Here is a 19,598-nt window from a genome sequence, read left to right on the forward strand (position 1 = left end):
GCTGTAGCGATCGGAAGACACTGCTCAGGGTAGGCCGCACACTGCTATGGCTAGGGCGACAGCAGCGAGAGCGTGCGGAACCCGGGTGCTATAGCTAGCATCTCGGGGTCTAGCGGGAGTACTCCCTCTTCTGCTGGTGTTCAGTTGGCTAGCCACACGGTGGCGACACCTCCCTGTCCACCTTCAGATGCCCGTCATCAGATCTCTTCCTCATCAGAGAGTGAGTCAGAGTCTGAAGGCGAGGGAAAGGAGTCGGAAGATGAAACCAGTAGCGACTCACAGTCTGTTGAGACTGTGCAGCTAGCTTCAGGTATCCTTCCCCGCTTCCCGTGAGGAACTCGCTAGCAATGGTCTGCCTGCGGACACCGCTGAGGTGATGAGCCGTGTGGCCCAAGGTTTGGGCCTGGCTTTCTCAGGAGGAGTCCGTTCAGGAGACCACCAGGCATCTTTTTCAGTAGGATGCCCAGCTAGCGCTGCGTCCACACAAGGGTCGCCGCACTTGCATTCCCGGCGGACCTCAAGGGTAGGTTTCAGTGGGGCTGTCAGGCTCGCTGGAGCTTCGACGCCGCCAAGCGTGCTTGCACGCTTCCACTGCGTGTTTCGCAGGAGGACTACGAAACCTACCTCAGGGTCCCTGACATGGATCCAGACGTTGCCAAGCGCCTGCCGCTAGCGGCCAAGGCGCACGGGTCGTTCTCCCCCCAGTGGGAGGAGGAGCTAAAGCTCATCGATAAGCGAGCACGCGCGCTTATCAGAGTCTCTAGTGTCGCTACCACGCTTGCCGAGCACCTCGGTAGGAAGGTAGCGAACGACCACGGGCAACGCGTCGAACTCTTCCGCGAGGTTAATCTGTTAGCGGTGCTAACAGCTAACCTCAACGAGAGTTCTATGGGCCTAGCCCATAGGATGTCATCTCGCCGCCGGGAGAAGCCCTGTCTGACCCTCCAGTCAACTTACGGCTCCGACTTTGCTGATGCAATGAAGAAGTCAGACTCGGTGGGACAGGGGCTACTCTTTGGACAGGCCTTTTAGCGCCACGGTTGAGGACCGGGCAAAGAAGGCCACCAATGAGAGCACTCTGAAGAAGTCGGAGGCTGCCCTGACCAAGGGAAGGGCAGTAAGGCGAAGAAGAAGCACAAGAAGAAGAAGTCTTCTAAGCGTTCTTCAGCGCCAGCTCCGGCTTCAGCAGGACGCGCACCACAGACTACACCCGAGCCCGAGGCTACTCCAGCACCTCCCAAAAAGACTGGGAAGCGCAAGAGTAGTGCCGGACCGTATGGCAAGCCCCCTCAGAAGAGCCGTTCTTCCAAGGGTGCCAACCCAGATCGGCCCCGCGGGCACGGCGGTCGACAGTCCATGCCGGCAGGTTTGACTTCCACAGGATTCCCCTGTGGGCGGCCGCTGTGCATTACGCCCAGAGATGGCATGCCATCTCACCGGGCGCCTGGGTATTGTCAGTGGTCAGTGGGGGTTACAGGCTGGAATTTACCAGCCACCCTCGTGCGCCTGCACGATTCAGAGGTCCACGGTAGTGCCGCCAGACGGCCCCCAGCGTCGGGCACTACTGTCAGAGATCACTCAGCTTCTCACGAAGCAAGCGATTGTCCCGTTCTACCCCCCTTTCACCAAGGGTTTTTGGAGCACGTTTTTCTGGCTCCAAAGAAGACCGGCGACTGAGGCCCATTCTGAACCTCAAGCCGCTGAACGAGTTCATCAGGCCCAAGAGGTTCAGAATGGAGACTCTCGCTTCGGTGCTAGCCTGCCCCATCAAGGGTATGTGGGCGGCATCGCTAGATCTCTCGGACGCATATCTGCATGTTCCGATCGCACCTCAAGATCAGAGGTTTCTACGCTTCAAGGTACAGGGTCAAACTTACCAGTTTCGATGCCTGCCATTCGGCTTGTCCACCTCCCCAGAGTGTTTACACTCCTGGTCAGGGCGGTGGCAGCGCACCTGAAGCGCAGGGGAGTCAACATGTGTTGCTACCTGGACGATTGGTTCATTTACGGACGCACCCCACTGGAGACACAGTGTCTCGTGGAGTTAGTAGTCCGTGACGGTGCGGGACCTGGGATTTCTGATCAACATCAAGAAATCCAATTTGGTCCCGACGCAGACACCACTATTCTTAGGGGCCCAGATCAACCTCAAGGAGGGGATCGCGGCGCCCTCACCCGAGAGGGTGACGAACATGGCGAGGTGTGCCCGACTCTTGGCCGAGTCAGAGGGAGCACCCGCTGTGGCATGGATGAAGGTTTTGGGCCTTATGGCCAGTATGGTAGACCTCGTGCACTGCACTGCCGCTTTCACATGAGGCCTATACAACTACACCTTCTAGCCTTTTACAGGCCCAGTCGTCACCCAATATCCTCGCGGTTCCGATGTCGGAGATCGCGCGAGAGGAACTCTGGTGGTGGACCCATCAGCCCAATTTGACTCAAGGTGTCAGGTTCCCTGCATCAGCGGTGCGTCATGTAGTGACGACCGACGCGTCAAAACTGGGCTGGGGGGCCATCCACGGGACTCAGTCTCGGCCTATGGTCGGCCACGGAGACGGAGTTCCATATCAACCTTCTCGAACTGTGGGCAGTGGAGAGAACTCTCCAGCATTGCGAGAAGGTGATCGTGGGAGCTCATATCGTTGTCCAAACGGACAACACAACCGTGGTGGCCTACCTCAACAGACAAGGGGGCACCAGGTCACCACGGTTGTGCCTGCACGCACTACGCCTGATAGGGTGGTGCAAGGCCAGGCAGATTACGTTGAGAGCGATGCACATAGCGGAGTCACCAACATCCTCGCGACGATCTGTCACGAGGAAAGGTGTCGGGACCTACAGAATGGTCCCTTGCTCCGCAGGTCGCCCAGACGATCTTCGAGGTGATGTACCACCCCTCGCTAGATTTGTTCGCATCTCATCGCAATCATCAGCTGCCGGTGTACTGCTCGAGGGTCGCAGACCCACAGGCATTCGCCGTGGACGCTCTGTCCGTGAGACTGGGGAGGAATGACTGCTTACGCTTTCCCCGATCTCGCTACTCGCAAGGGTGGTGACCAAGATCGGGAGGAGGATTGCAACGCATTCTGATAGCACCGTTCTGGCGAAACACCTGTGGTTTCGACCGATGGTGGATCTACTAGCGGCACAGCCGCGAGTGCTCCCCGAGTTACCAAATCTCCTCCGGATGCCCGGAGGAGAGGTACCAAGTCTACCACTAGAGCACCTGCAGTTAGCTGCATGGCCCTTATCAGGGAACGTCGGCGGAGGGAGGCTTTTCATCAGAAGCTGCTTCTCTCATCGCCGGGGGTAGTCGAGAGTCTACCCTCCGTCCGTATAGTCAGCGTTTGGCTCCCTACTACGCATGGTGCGATGAGAGAAATACATCTCCCACTAGAGCCTCTGTGCCTCTAGTGGCAGATTTTCTGACAGAAAAGTTCAGGTCAGGACTTCAGCAGGCAACGATAGCCAACTATAAGTCAGCCATTCTCTCGATTCATCGAGGATTCAAGACGGGTCGACTATCAATTCAGATGGGTCCCTAAGTCTTCTTCTCGACGGTATGTTCAACGAGCGCCGCGCGAAAGGAAGGTGGTCCCTCCATGGGACCTCAACACAGTCTTGGAGTATATTAAGGGTCCCCTTTTGAGCCCCTGTCAAAAGCGACCCTTAAATACGCCACTCTTAAGGCGGCCTTTCTTCTGGCGTTGGCTTCGGGACGGCGCTGCTCAGAGTTGCACGCAGTCTCAAGTCAGCCTCCGTGATTTACTAACAACGGGCGACGCTGTTTCTTCGCCGGATTTCCTTGCAAAAATGAGCGAAGTACATTCCGACACTCGCCCTCTTCCTCCCCAGTATTGGGCAGGGTTCATCAATAGCCGAAGACAGGTTGTGGTGCCCGGTGAGGGCGCTACAGCACTACCTGGGCCGAACACAAACCTTAAGAGGGGCTCATGACCGCTTATTTATCACTCACGCAGAACCGCACGGTCCAGCCGCTAAACAGACTCTGGCACGGTGGCTGGTCCAGGTGTTGGTGGACTCGGGCGGCAAAAGACGCCGCCCCAAGGCCCACTCAACCAGATCTATCTCATCTTCGTGGGCCTACCATAGGGGGGTCCCCATAGAAGAGATTTGTCAGGCTGTGTCTTGGAAGAACCCGTCGTCCTTTCCACGGTTTACTACAAAAACGTAAACCAACGACCAGGCGATAAGTTCTCCAGGGCCATTCTGCGGAGATAATATGGTGGTTGGGTATCAGGTGTTTTGCGGACAATCAGAATTCCAACATGGTAAGAACCAGTGTTTCTATTCTTAACCACTGAACTTTCAGTTCAGGGTTTTTGTCTGTTCACGTAGTCTTTCTGTTTCCGGCCGTGAGGGGGGGAAATAGTTTGACCTCGCGATTACCATGCTACCCACTCTCCCGATCCTTATCAGATGCTGGCTAATCTTGTACCTCCATCCGTCGGTTACTTGCTAGATCGATCTTTCAGATGTTGATGCAAGAAGTATCTTAATCAACATCGGAACGGTAAGATCGACCGGTGTACTGAGTCTAGTCCCAAACAAAAATGTTTGGTAGACTCATAACCGTGCGATCTTACCTTTCCGATGTTGATTATCCCGACCCCGCCGCCTCTACAAGTTTGGCGAGTAGGGGCTGCCCAAGTCGGATAAGGGTGATTATCGTAGTGTGACGTCACCGAATGGGTGAGTCCACTCGGGGATCGGGGTTTTTGTTATTTATTCATTTATGTGGGACAAAATGACTATTGGTTTTTCCGCATCTCGGATCGATGCAAGAAGAAAGTATCTTAATCAACATCGGAAAGGTAAGATCGCACCGGTTATGAGTCTACCAAACATTTTTGTTTGGGACTATTTTGTTTCATAAAATGTCAAATTCACGTGTTATTATCCATCGGAAATCTCAGCAAAATAACTGCAGCAGACGCCATTTTCACGATAAACGCGTCTGCAGAATTGCCGTTGTGTAGCATAATGCTACGTCAGAAGGAACTGCGACGCACGGGGTCGAGACACCGTGTGGTAGTAGGGTGCGGAAGTTTTACTACTTCCCAGCGTGCGCTGGGGACGTAGTCAAAATACCGTACTTTCGGACTCTGGCGTTATTAACCAATAAGATGTCTGGATTACCTAATACATAATTATGAGGTATAGTAATTAAATTCTCCTGTATAGTGGGACTGGGAAAGTGAAAAGCCTGCAAAAATATGTTTGACCCATACATGTATGTGTAGCTCTTTGAAAGTGTAAAAATATACATGTACAAGAAACTGCAGAACTGGTCAAATCTGGAAAATTTAATACCACTGAAATATCCCACCATACAGTAGTCCCCTATGGGGAGGGGTCTTAATAAAATCATGGAAACATTCTGCTGTTTAATTGAGCAACTCTGTTTTAAATTAAATGATTCATAACATGCTTAATATTTATTGTAAAAATTGACAGGTTCAATTAAATTGAACTCCATGTACATATGTATGTTTGACCATCTAGTGTTAATGCTTGGTTTTGATTATAATGCTACATGTATATCAATACATTTTTGTTACAGGATAACGGCCCGCTCGAACACCTATTTTTGCTCATTTACAGACTACATCTTCCATGTTACATGACCCAGTTATAAATATTCTTTACATGTGTACAGCCTAATTAATATTTGCATCATTTGATCGGAGATATTACCTGTCTGATAACCGTCTGTATTACACAGCACAGGTTAATACTGGGATAGAAAGCAGCACAGTTAGTTACCCATCACTTGTGCATATTTACATTAAATATGGCATGAAATAGTCCTGCATCATCATCTATTTTCATCAATGTTGACTTGAGAATAAGAATCCTATTACAAGTAAAGGGGAAAGGTAGCCATCAGTGATTGATAAATTATGCTGCAAATTAGCCCACCATCTTATACCCAGTGCTATTAATAATTCATTTTCTGGATAAATTAGTGCAATAATTTCTGATGAGTTGACATGATTATTTTTCTTTGTTCTCTATAGGATTCCTATCCGTCATCTCCACCAGTATGGTTTTCAACGTCAGAAGATCCAGTTATATCTACAGCTATAGAACAGCTCTCAGAAATCAGTGCATCCGGTCAACTCGTAAGTATTGTAAACAGACGTAATCACTCATTGTGTTATACATCATTACACTCTTTATAAATCAATCAATTTTGCTGCTGCTGGGATTACTACATGTAAATGTGTGTGATGTCCATTATGAAATGGTTTCTGTGCTAATTAGTGTTCGTCTTTATACAACGACAATAGCAAATAGATAATAAACCAAAAGAATTACAATGATGAATAATGATAAATAGAAGAATAATAAAATAATATTAGTAGCAATGCAAAATTTAATTAATAACAATAATATATTTATGTAATATTCTAATTAGTATATTTTGACACCGCACAGGTTATTAATAAACAAGTGTCATAAAGGTTTAAAGTCTATACTTAAAGGAGTATTTCGTGATCATATAGCATCCTCTTTTTATGACATTTTTTCAGTAGATATCCAAGAAAAAAGCTTATTCTCAAAATTTCAGTTGATTCCGATTTTGCATTTGCAAGTTATGCATGATTATGTGTATTACACAGCCCGTAGGCCACAGTTGTAATTTTGTTTTGGTATACCAGAACGTAATTCAAATGTGGCGATATTTTTGCTAAACAAATTAATCTGCAAGAAATTCTTGGTACATACATAAACATTATGTAGCCAGAGGTTTCCAGTGGTATAAAAATCTCAACTCTTTTTGAAAAAAGTGTGGGGGGGGGGGGGAATGAGGCTGTGGATCACAAAATGCCATTTTAATAATTATTTTTACAAGATAAATGAAAATGCTCTGAAAAGGTGAATTTATTATTGTAAAATAAACGTGATATATGCTGGCACTGTATGTTCTAATATCAAAGTCACAATTTGTAGTGCACTTGAATATCATTATGAGGGTTATGTATTTTCTTTTCCTCTTTGAATCAGTTGTTAAAAATGCTGAGGCATCTAGTACGAGATTTGTGTGAATTACATGGTGTAAAAGAGCCAGAGACAATGCCCATTTTAGATCAACAACTACCACAAGAGGTAAGTGAAGCAAGTGTATTTGCTGTCAAAAGATTTTTGATAATTTAAATGTCGTATATAAATGAAACATTTTTTGTAATATCTGGCACGTACAACGTATCATTAATTTTTTTCTGTTAAGCACCTGTATTAATAAATCTGTTGTACATGATGAAATACTAGACATGTCCATTAATGGCATATGTGATGCGATCAAGCTAAATGAGTTGGATGTCAATCAAAATCAAAATTCAGTTTTTCAATTTCATTACATGAGCCATTCTCAGCGCTAAATTTTGCTGAAAACACCAGAGATATGGCTATTTTAGTGTTTCTCAGAACAGCTAAATACAAAGGAAGTTCAATACTGTAATTTGCTATATCTCTCAAAATCAATATGCTCCCGACATCCGACTCATTTTGCTTTATTGGTCTAGCAAACTCAGCACAAAAAAATTTCACTGAACATGTGTTCATTTGAATACATGTACATGTATGCAAAATGTTATGCATGCTTTTTATAAGCTATGACATTAATGCAACAGCTACTTGGCTTGATTAGAAGATAACCAAAAGCAATTGGAATTAATGTGACATATTCAGGCATGAGAATTGGCCTTTTTAAAAAGGAATTCCTTTCTTTTTTGGCCCAAATTTCCGCATTTTTGTTTCTTTTTAGCCCGTTTTGAGCATTTTTGCCATATTTTACGTACTTTTTCCTTTTTTTCTTCACAATTTTCCTTTTTTTTTATTGAAATGTATTCTCATGCCTGCACATTTCCTTGACCATTGTTTGTTATGTATTCATGCTGAAATTTTACATGAACTTTTGGTTGAGGCTGTCTTGGATGCAAGATCTTGATCTGAAAATGTTGGGGGATATGACAATGGTTAATTGTGTGGACCGTAATATTTCTAATCACATTTATCCACTTGTATTCAGAAATTTGACAAGAGGTTCCAGTGTCTTTGAGAAATAAAGTAGGATATATTTTATTTGAGAAAGAAACTATAATTATTGTATTTTACAACAGGATAATGAAGAAAACATGGGAAGCGCAGATGAAGGTTTAAGTGACGATGAAGACGAAGAAGATGATGACGAAGATGAAGACGAAGATGCAAATGATATGGATGATTGTATGGACCATTATGCTATGGAAGAAGAACCAAGGTGAGTCAGATTATGTAAAGGGCATATGACTTGCAGCTTGCATCCGTAATTGGTGACAAGCTGTGGATAACAAGCATGGTCAATTTTGGTCAAAATTGTTGGAACTCACTTAGTAGTCACTACCAGTCAGTCAGTCAGTCATCACAATTCCCCGTGTGCCCCCTTCTCCAATCAATGTTGTCTCATTAAATTTGGGAGAAGGGAAGCAATTGAGTATATTCTTGTGTGATTCTAAATACATCAGAAGTAGAAACAATGGAACAAAAATAACATGGATGTTTCAATTAATTTTGACCAAGATTGTAGCTTCTACTATACTAAGGAAAAAAAGTGTGCAGTGGCCTCTAGACACCTCTGCCTGCTTTCAATTCCACACACTGCTGTACATGTGTGAGTCGATATAGTTGCAGATCCAATCTTCCATGACTGTCTCCTCACAAGATTCTACCTGGGTTTCATCCTGCAGTCTAAAATAGGAACTCTTCACATATTCCTGTCCCATCTTATCCTATTCTCCACCTTGAGGTCCACTTGGTGCCTCATGTGCTCCAGTTAACAGTGAGGGGTTGAATGCCAAGTGTAGTATGAACTGAAAAACAACATCCAGCAATGAAACAGAAAATTTATTAATTTTGAAAGCAATCCATTTGGACAATACATTTAGTATGTACATGTATCTGTAGACTAAAATAGAGTTTTGTATGTGCTTTCAGTCTAACTGTGACATTACTATTTTGATCCCCTGTATAAAAAATAAACTACATTCTTAAGGGGGTACTACACCCCTGGTCAATTTTGTGCCTATTTTTACATTTTTCTCAAAAATTATAGCGCATTGGTGACAAGTAAGATATGTATATTATAGGGGCAAGGACTACAACTACTGCACTGGAAATTTTATTTCAGCACAGACAACAGTTCTGGAGTTACAGTCAAAAATGAGGGAAAACCAATATTTGATCAATAAATCAATAACTACTTGCCTTGAGTTGCTGAATTTTCAGTGCAGTAGTTGTAGTCCTTGCCCCTATAATATACATATCTTACTTACTGTCACCAATGCGCTATAATTTTTGAGAAAATGTAAAAATAGGCACAAATTGACCAGGGTGTAGTACCCCTTAAACACTTGAGAATGTTCTTGCAATCTTATTGGTTCTTACCCGTGTGATATGATACGATATCACACACCTTAGCGCATACGTGTCAACACGATACTTGTACGCGCTATTTGAACCAATCGGAATGTGCATAGCAACAACAGGACTGATCGATTCTAAGCCCTAGGTAATTACTTGTAAAAAGTAGGATTTAATTTAATTAATATTTGGTACACTTATAATTAATATATTTATTTTCATTGAAATGTTTAAGACTGAGAATAAAGGTATTGTTTTTAGCCGCTGTCGTGCATCTATCGTCTCATATAACACGCGACATCATTATTTTTGGCGTAAAACAACTCGGCGAAATAAAATAATGATGTCGCCTGTGTTATATGAGACGATAGATGCACGACAGCGGCTAAAAACAATACCTTTATTCTCTAAGTAGTGTGTCAGTTAGAATTGAAGGAGAGTCTCAAAGTGCTTTTATATTTAAACTGCACCTTTGTGTCTTCATTAGGGTCATTCAGAATTAATTAGTGAATTTACATTAATCAATGCTTGTCTATTGTCTTGCTACTATCATATTTCCTGTAAGAGAGTATTATCAGGAAGTATGAAGCACAATGTTATTTGTGGCCATGAGTACATTGTATCTTGTCTGTTTTGATGTTTTGTATCTGGGTTTTGTAAGCAGTAATTAACTTGAGTTATTTGTGGCTTTTAAATTATGTTTCCTCATTACCTGTGGACATACCATGTGATTGATTGGAAGTAGTACACAATAACATGTTTAGTATTATTATTGTCATACTAATATACAGACTTAGATTTTGATCCCAAGGTTGCATTTTATTTTATTCATGAATAGGTAGGCCCAAACAAATAGAGGTCTGTGTTTATGGATACACATTTATTTGTTCTTTTTTTTGCAAAAAGGAAATTCAACTTGATCAAACAGGCTTGAACTTGAATTCCAGAACTTTTCTTTTTTTAATAGCAAATTATTTGATCAAATATTAAAACTTGAATAGGATACTGAGTGATATTAGTGTAAATTAGGCAAAATAGTAGACATCCTCAACAGGGAATAAAATGATTCAACCCAGTTAAACTGTTGAAAGATTTGGACACATTTGCCCCAAAATTTAAGAAAATCACAGATTAACTTTTAACTAAAACAACAGTACATTAAGCATTCATTGCCTCAAGTCAGTGTAGTGTAGCCACCCAATAATAAAATACACTGTTATTTACCATGCTTATGACATGAGTCAGTCAATCACTTACATAGGCCTACAGCATAGTGACTTGCAATGTTGCCAAAACCCACAATTTGTAGCCCAATTGGGTGACCTTTGAAGATTTTCCCGCTACTTCTGATAATTTTCTGTCCCATAGAAACCAGTGGGTTGTTAAAATAATTGGGGGACCTGTCAGCATTGTTTCCTGTGACTTTGTTAATTTCCTGTCCCATAGAAACCAATGCTTAAGAGAAAAATCTGCAACTTTTTGATTATTTGTCCCACAGTTCGGGCTGAAATTTTTGTTGGCAACCCCGAGTGACTGACCTGCCTAGACATGTGTACAAGAGGGAGTAATAAAGAGTCTTGCCTAAGACAGGTGTCTCCTATAGCTGGGTGTCTTCTATTATTGTCTTTGTAATAGACATTGTACGATGAGATGTATATATAGCACAGATAACTGGTTCATCGCACAGTTATCTTTATTATTGTCTGAGGGCTATGTGGTTATGTAAAGTCTGTGTATGTTTGTGAGGTTGTCATCATATATGCATCTGCCAAGGTTGGGGAAAAATAACTTGTAGTTCATGTATGGTACACTGTAGAAAATCATCTGGATTCTGGAATAATATTACATCACCTTGAAATGAACTAAAATGGGTACATTTTAAGACAGATTGAAGGCAGACATTTCTCACCATACACTATTCAAAGATTTTACAAATTTTTAATTTCCTGCTGTGTGCATTAATTTGTAGATTGTTCAAATGCCATATATGTACTGTATTTTGCTTGCTATTGTGCAATATGACTGTCAGTGAAGCAGTAATCTGATTTGGTATCAGTTGGACCAATATTGAACATTATCTGGAAACCATTGCAACCACAAGAAATTCAATTAAATTTCCCTCATTTCCCATATACATGTATGTATGTTTATTGGCGTGTGTAACTTAAGGACAGAAAGACAACAATGTGTGCAGAAATATATTAACTACATACTCTTGTTGTTGAATTCCTGTATCGTTATGAAAAGTTGTATAAATTAATGTTAGAATTTATTTTGCATTAATTAGTAAGCATATGGTAATAAGCTGATACACATTAAAGGTGTGTGACCAGATTTTGGTCCGATTTTAACACATTGTGTTTTCTACCTCACATTGGGACCTATCACAAACATTCTATAAATTTTAAGTTTTGAGTTTAATTGCTCCATCAATTTGGATTTCAGAAGCTATAATGTGTATCATAGTTTGTCTCGGTCCCAGCTGGTTTGTGTTCCTTCGTCACAAAACAAACCGTCTGGCGACAACCCCGAAATGACGATCGCTGATTGGTTAATGAATTTCCAAATAAAACTGTTTTCAATTGGCTATAGGACGTGACTTGTGTAAGTGACACTAAACATTGTAGGCCCATCACTATTTGTAGATACCGCAAACGCAAAATATACGCTAGCTAAGCAGCCACTGAGGCGCCAATCGTCTGATATCCCCTTTCATGTCAGCAACTCACAGCGCGTACTCGCGTACGTTGTGTGGATTTATGTAACCGCATAGCTGTCACTCAACCGTTGCATGCACTGAAGCCCGACAATGATTGACAGCAATTTTCAATCAAAAGATTTTCTTATGACGATGATTGGCCAATCAGAAAAGACGTACTATGAGGTTGTAGCCAGACGGTTTGTTTAGTGACGAAGGAGCACAAATCGGCTGGGACCGAGACTATATCATAGTGACCCATGGTACGGATACACAATTTCCAGGGTGGTAACCACCAAACTACTGTTTTTGTTCATACCGCCTAAATGAAACATATTCTAAGCCTAAAATTTCACAGGGATTATGAAATATTTAGCTTTCTGCATTTGGTGCAATAAAGTGGCATGCTGAAGCCGTCAATTTTAACAAGCACCTTTAAGATGTTAACCTTAATCTAGGACACATGCTTACAGATATCAATATTTGTAATTTCCACTTCTTAAGATCCACAAGATATCAAATTGGAATAGCTATTATCTGATATACCTTATTGGCTATCAGATTGCCAGATATTTCACTTCATTTTAAAGGTCAATTTTTATTTTTTGTATTTTTTTGCCTTTAAATGGACAAAAGCAGGGGAGGTCAATCAATCAGTGTTTTTTCCTCTGAAGGTTTAATGTCCCTGAAGAAATGATAATGCATCTTCACCCAATTAGTATTATCATGAGTTTGACAATTGGCAAGCAGTAAGAAATCTGTGAGATTTTACAATTCCTGTTATCAAAATATAAAAAAAACAAAGAAACAAAAATCACATAATATCGTCGTAGTGAGGACAACACAACAATTTCTTATTTGCCAATTGCAATACATATTGAAATATGTTATTGTCCATATTGTTTACATATTTGTAAATGATTTGTTTATTTATTTCTGTTGCCAACAGCAAACAAGATTCCAACAAAGATGATAAGGATATAGATGCAGCAAACTATGCAGTACTGGAAAGATTACGGAATAATCAGAGACGGGAATATCTTAAAGTGAGTAGCAAACGACAAGCTGGAATGGGGCCATGAAATGAAAAATATATATAAATATGTATTTTTTTTGTATGATGACATTTTGAAAAAAAAAAAAAATCAAGAAGTATTTCAGCTTAAATTAAGATTTTTTTCGTTTGTTTTATTTTAAATTGCATTCCACATTAGGTTCTCAGAAGCTGAAGAGCTTTGAGACAAAGGATTTTTTAATATAGCTTAACACCTCTGTTTAAATGTCAAATTGTTTTGGTGAATTGTGATCTTAACAACTGTGAGATATATTCAACAAAAATGGTTGAAAATGTTCAGTTTTGTATAAAAATCATAAAAAAGCATGCTTTTCCTCCAAATTTCAATCAAATTTGGTGAAGTTGGTCAAATAAAAAAAAGGTTCCTTGACATTTATATCTAGTTTTGAAAATTAATTTAAGAAAAAGGGTGAATTTTTTCATACCAAAACTGAGCATTTTTACCAAATTTGACATTACAGATGGTTTTGTCAAGTGTTTGCCATTTTAATGATGTATACTTTTAGATCAGCAACTTAGCAGTAATTAGGCCCAAAAGTTTCCATAATTCCAGGGTTTAAACCAATGTTTAATACTGATGCATGCATACTTCTATGAAAATACTTAGAATGAGAGGCTACAAACTAGTTATTTTTTCTTACTTAGAACATGTAGAAGCATGTAAAAGTTCTTTAATACATGTGTGCATTATGAATATTGTTGATTTAACTTGTATATTATTTGACTTGCCACTTGTAATCCACAAGAACTTGTTAGTAATGCCATAATTACTACATTGAATTGCTTACATATGGTGACTGACTTAATTATCCTTGTTTGTGCTGAACCTTGTTAAATCTAGCGCATGGATGTTGTTGGCCAATGAAATCACATTGTGTTTTAAGGCCTTTTTCAATGCTCTTCACTATGAAGGGCTATGTAAATTTATGATTTGTATTATTACTATTGATATTAGGCCACATTGAAGAAAAGTTTTGTCCCAAAGGCTAAAGCTCCTGCGTGGATGAATACATTTGTGTTCGTTAGTCACGTCTAAATTGTCAAAAAGCAAAACATTTGTCACCAGTTAAAACATGAAAGAAGACTGTGGTTTGCTGTCTAAAATAAAAGATTTCTGAAATGTCTTTGTTGTGTCTTATATAAAGCTTGTCACCCATACCAGTAGTCTATGGCTCAATGTATTGCGGCTTAAAGCATACAATATATGCATATAAATATTCAACATCAGTGCAAACGCATTCAAGTGGTAAAGAGTTTTGTGAATCTGCACATACCATGTGGTGTCAGCAATATAATGATTATTTTAAATATTATTTAAAAGTAAATATTATTTAAATATAAATACATTAGAATTTAGCTTTGAGACAAACTTTCTTTTTACTTTGGCATTATTAATAAACGAAATTCAAGGGTGTGGAAAATTATTGGTTGATGGACTATGAGCCAATTACGATCTCAATTCCATTGACCTCCAAGAACTGTGCCATGGCAGATGAGATGCTTGGGATGCTAGTAAGGGGAAATCTAGTGAGCTTATATGTGAAGAACTGGAAAGGGTTAAACTTATTTGTCACATATTAATGATTACTTTGTGATGTTTGTTACTTACAGGGCTCAGTATCAGGTTCAGTGCAAGCAACAGATAGATTAATGAAGGAACTCAGAGATATCTACAGATCAGACAGTTTCAAGAAGAAAATTTACACAGTGGATCTTGTTAATGATAGTCTTTATGACTGGCACATTAAAATGCATACGTAAGTGTAGACAGCTAGGCTTTAGTAAAAGAAGCGGGCCATCTTTTACAGGCAGGGAGCTGATTTTATAAAGACGGAAGTATATCATGAGATTACCATCTAAGGTCTATCCTTCATGGAAACATGTACACAAAATTAGCCTACATGTATTGTCAAGTCTTCATTGAGGGATTAGACAGCTTTATTCCATAAGCTGTATAATCCCTGTGTTGATACTACATGTAGGCCAATTCTGAGTATGCTTAAATGAGGGTAATACCTGAACAAGTCTCCAATATTAACATATTTAACCTGCTCCCATGTAATGAGTGCTAAGTCGCAAGTTGGGAGTTTTGAGATGTTCCAACTGTTGAATTGATGTTCTTTGCTTGGAAACACCTGTATTGGCAGTGGTATGTCCTTTGTGAATGGGGACAGAATTGAATACATAGTAATAGTACAGCATACCACGGACTATACAGGTTTCTTCAAACAAAGAACTCAACAATTGGAATGTCGACCACCAACTTTACACTCATTTGATGGGAACAGGTCACATATAGGAGCTGATTTCACAATCTCAAAATGTGGGGACTTATACTACCCATTTGAAGGTAGGAAATGGGGTTGAGTTCCAAAATATGTTGGGACCCTTGTATTGTAGTTTTGGGATCCTGCAGTGTGTTGAAAGTCTTCCAAGAGAATTTTAGTTAAGAGGACCATTAAATGGAATTTTCTTTTGCTTAAGAATGGTTTTATCAATGGTTGTCACTTCTGCTGTCTGGATGGGCATTATTGGTCTTGCACATTACTTCATTTGAAATAATCAAAACAAGAAGACTGAGGTGGTGTGGACCTCTAATGAGAGTACCTGAAGAAACACCAGCCAAACAAGCACTAAAATAATCTTGTTGTCAGTAAAGAGACCAGTAAAAAACAACAACTAAACTGACATGGATCAAACAGATGAACCACCTGCTGAAAGAAATAAAATAGGTATAGCAGAAGACTACAACATTGAACTTTTGACTTCTGAATGAAGTGCCTGGAAAGCCGTCATTGATGGATGTGCCATGATTTGGATTTTCTTCCTTTTTAAGAATTTAGAAAGTAAATATTGTTATAGTATGGTCCATCAATTAACAGAGCACCTAGTAGCTTAATGCTTTATTTCAGATGATGAATTTGTATTAATATTTTGCCTTACAGAGTGGATAATGACAGTCCTCTATCGCAGACCTCCAACAACTTAAAGAAAAAGAAGGCAAAGACCACCTATTACTCAATATGACATTCAAAGTAAGTTTCTGTCTGACATAACAGACCTTTGTGTCACACTGTTCCAAAGGTAGTGCCCCATGTCATTATGCCTCCAGTTTTTTGAAACCGATGAACCAGCAATTACAAAAAAACATCAATCTCTTGCACAACAAGACATTGCTACCCACTTGATCGTGTCTTTCACACCGAGTTTTTACATTGTGTAAAATTGATGGAGATTATGGTGGTTAATTTGCTTATTTCTATAGCCAGCTCATCAAGTAAAAATGGTGACCCTTTGTCTAGGTATTTAAATATATTAGAAAGCTTGCGATTTCCAAATGTACGTATCATACGCCCATGCATCTATTCAAAATCACTCTTATGTGATGGGATTTTTAATAGATGATACATACATTTGGAAATTGAAACTCTCTAATATGTTTGTGCAGCGTTCACATAATAATGACTTCACATTCTGAAAAAAAGACACTTGTATCATTTTAAGTTGTGTATGTTGACAATTTGTATATAAATTAATTCTGTAATTCCCTAGTATCAAACAGCATATGAAACAAAATTCAGAAACCTGATTATGCATACTGTTCTGGTTACCATGACAGCAACGGTGTATTAAAAGTCACCAGGACACTTCTGAAAATATAGGTTATTAAAACATGGCTAAAAACAATTTTGAAGGGGAAAATAATGTACTTAACCATGACATGCAATCAGTGCCAGAAATAAGCAAAACCATTTGGGCCCTTGGCCTGAAACAGCATTCCTTCACAAAATTGTGTGGGCTCAAAATGGTAAAAAACACATTTTCAGGGATTTTGAATTGAATATTCATAAGATTACAACAAAATGTCGACAGCAGCTAGCCCAATAATGATAGGCATATCATATGATAAGTCTTGCCGACTTGAGTGATGGGTTACAATAATTATTAGCATTATTCGTAATTTGTTTTTGCACAGGAAAATTATCCATTTGACCCTCCTTTTGTGCGTGTTGTGTTCCCTGTACTAACGGGTGGCTATGTATTGGGTGGTGGTGCAATCTGCATGGAACTGCTAACTAAGCAGGGATGGAGTAGTGCCTACACCATAGAAGCCGTCATCTTACAGATTGCTGCCACACTAGTCAAAGGCAAAGCCAGAATACAGTTTGGTGCATCTAAAGTAAGTCAAGTACGTGTTATCCGGTTTTAGTATAGACCCTATATGCAATGGTACAGTATTGGTAATAATTGAATGACAACTGTCCTAGAAGTAGTGATGTAACAGGATTAATTACCATAACAAAAGGTGAAAATAATTTTTGAATGTATTGCCCTGCACTACAACTTAGGTTGGTTGCACTCATCGCCTGTGTATGTGTGTAATCAGAGATTGAATACAATTTCCCAGCTCTTGTCAAAGATCCTAATCGTACAGGTGCGAGTGAAATGTACATGGACTCTACATACTATGAAATTTACATAGAATTACGATAGAGGTATTTATGCCTATTCTTTGATAATCAATGGTGCAATTAAGAGTTACAGCATACCTATAGTGCAGGGCAATACATTAAATAATTATTTTCACATATTGCTATGGTAATTAATCCCGTTGCATCATTACTTCTATGGCAAATATGCTATGAGCATTTCACAATTGAATCACTTTTTTTTCCAGTTCAGTCAGGTCTAGTGTATTGTTGTCTGGAATCCATCCTGGATGACACTGTTTGGATGACACGGTATTGCTGAGGACATGTTGTATTTTTTTGAAATGTACACATGGTCATATTTTCATTGGACGAGTCTTGTCAGCTGATGTATAATGTATAATTCAATGGGAATTAACTCCCAGATGACTTGAAAAAAACCCATAAACATCCAATTGATGTAGTTTGGATTATACAATTACGAATGATATATCTGTAAACCATTTTTCACCCCGATGTGGCCATGAGGTTTGTGTACATTTCATTGGGATCAGCTTTAAATCGCTAGTGATCGCTCAATGCGCTGGTGTGCACACGCTTAAAGAGGCAGTATAGATGTGTGCGCGAAACACCTCATCGCGTTGATGTCACTGCCACATCAGGGTGCAAAATAATTTTAGTTATACGCTGTCAAACTCGTAATATATTACATTATTCTGTAAATTCACAAAAGCTTTTGCATCAACCATGCAATATGTTAAACACACATTGCGTAGGACAAAGTATAATAGCCAAAGTACTATGGACATTTTCCAATTACAATATTACGCAATTGGTTCTTTATCAAGGGGGGGTACTGAATTTAAATGCATTTGAGCTGTAAAATGCATTTTAAGTGTTTCTAAACTTTCTAGTCCAAAAGTGGAAAAGACGCCTTGGATAGTCATCCTCATTTGACATGGCAATTACCCATTCTCACATCCCCACACCTTACACCATCACCATCCCCACCCCTACACACACAAACACACCGAAGATGATTGCCCGATCTGAAAATCATGATGGCAATGACATTAAAAAATAGTGTCTTTGAAAACTTGTATCTTGATTTTGTTTTTTTATTACTTGTTTATCTGCAGAGGCAGTACAGTTTGGCCAGAGCACAGCAGTCTTTCAAATCACTGGTGCAAATCCATGAAAAGAATGGTAAGTTTATCTGTACTTTATTTTTGTGGATTAGAGACCCAAAAAGTCATTTGAGAATGTCCCGGTCTCAATGAAATCTGCCAGTTTCACTCCCGTACTGGGTTAGAAATAACTTGTGATTGCTTGTCCCTCACAACTTTTTCTTCTTTTCTTCCTTTCACTCCTACTCACATTGTGATCTTTGTTAGTCTGGAACGACTAGGTTTTCCCGCCCACCCATGGTTATATTTGTTATGTTTGTCCCGTTCCACTGTAGGCTGTCGGTGGACAGTTTTCTCAGGGAGTGTAGGGAAATAATATTTGTGGTATTAATAATGTTGTGATCAAATGGGTGGTGTCCAGATGCTCGCTTTGAGCCCCCTATTGAGTCCCAGGGGAAAAGTCATTGGCTTACTAGTTTTATACAGCATTAGGAGACCTGCCCTATCTCTCCTATTTCACCATTTATATGCCTTGAACACGATGTAGAAAGGAGGGAGTTAAATCTTTGATATTTGTCGAGGTTTGAGATGAAAAAATGAAACAAAGATCCTGAATTGGAAATAAGTCCATAAAAATTGTACTTTTGATGTCAGGCTTTCAGTGTCAATATGGCTTTACCGAGACAAATGCGCGTAACAAATTGTCATTTTATTCCTAAAATGGCCCAAAATGTGGTTAAAAAGGAAGTTTTTGTCTGTTTTGTCCTGGTATTAGGTCGGTACACCACTTAAACAACATTCAATACCAGGAGACTCTCAAGTTTCTTTTTTTTATACCACTT

At 40.2% G+C, this 19,598-nt stretch overlaps 1 protein-coding gene across 1 annotated transcript in view; it reads left to right on the forward strand.

The window, feature by feature from the left end:
• The window catches only part of LOC140152820 (ubiquitin-conjugating enzyme E2 Q2-like), a 40,706-nt gene that overhangs the window by 17,620 nt on the left and 3,488 nt on the right, over nucleotides 1-19,598 (forward strand). Inside the window, 9 exon segments of the mRNA XM_072175329.1 lie at nucleotides 6,042-6,146; nucleotides 7,033-7,134; nucleotides 8,148-8,287; nucleotides 13,074-13,170; nucleotides 14,811-14,956; nucleotides 16,145-16,167; nucleotides 16,170-16,234; nucleotides 17,176-17,379; nucleotides 18,769-18,835. Coding sequence (XP_072031430.1) covers nucleotides 6,042-6,146; nucleotides 7,033-7,134; nucleotides 8,148-8,287; nucleotides 13,074-13,170; nucleotides 14,811-14,956; nucleotides 16,145-16,167; nucleotides 16,170-16,234; nucleotides 17,176-17,379; nucleotides 18,769-18,835 — 949 coding nt within the window.

Source organism: Amphiura filiformis, chromosome 5 (genome assembly GCF_039555335.1).
Source record: "Amphiura filiformis chromosome 5, Afil_fr2py, whole genome shotgun sequence".
Classification (NCBI taxonomy): Eukaryota; Metazoa; Echinodermata; class Ophiuroidea; order Amphilepidida; family Amphiuridae; genus Amphiura; species Amphiura filiformis.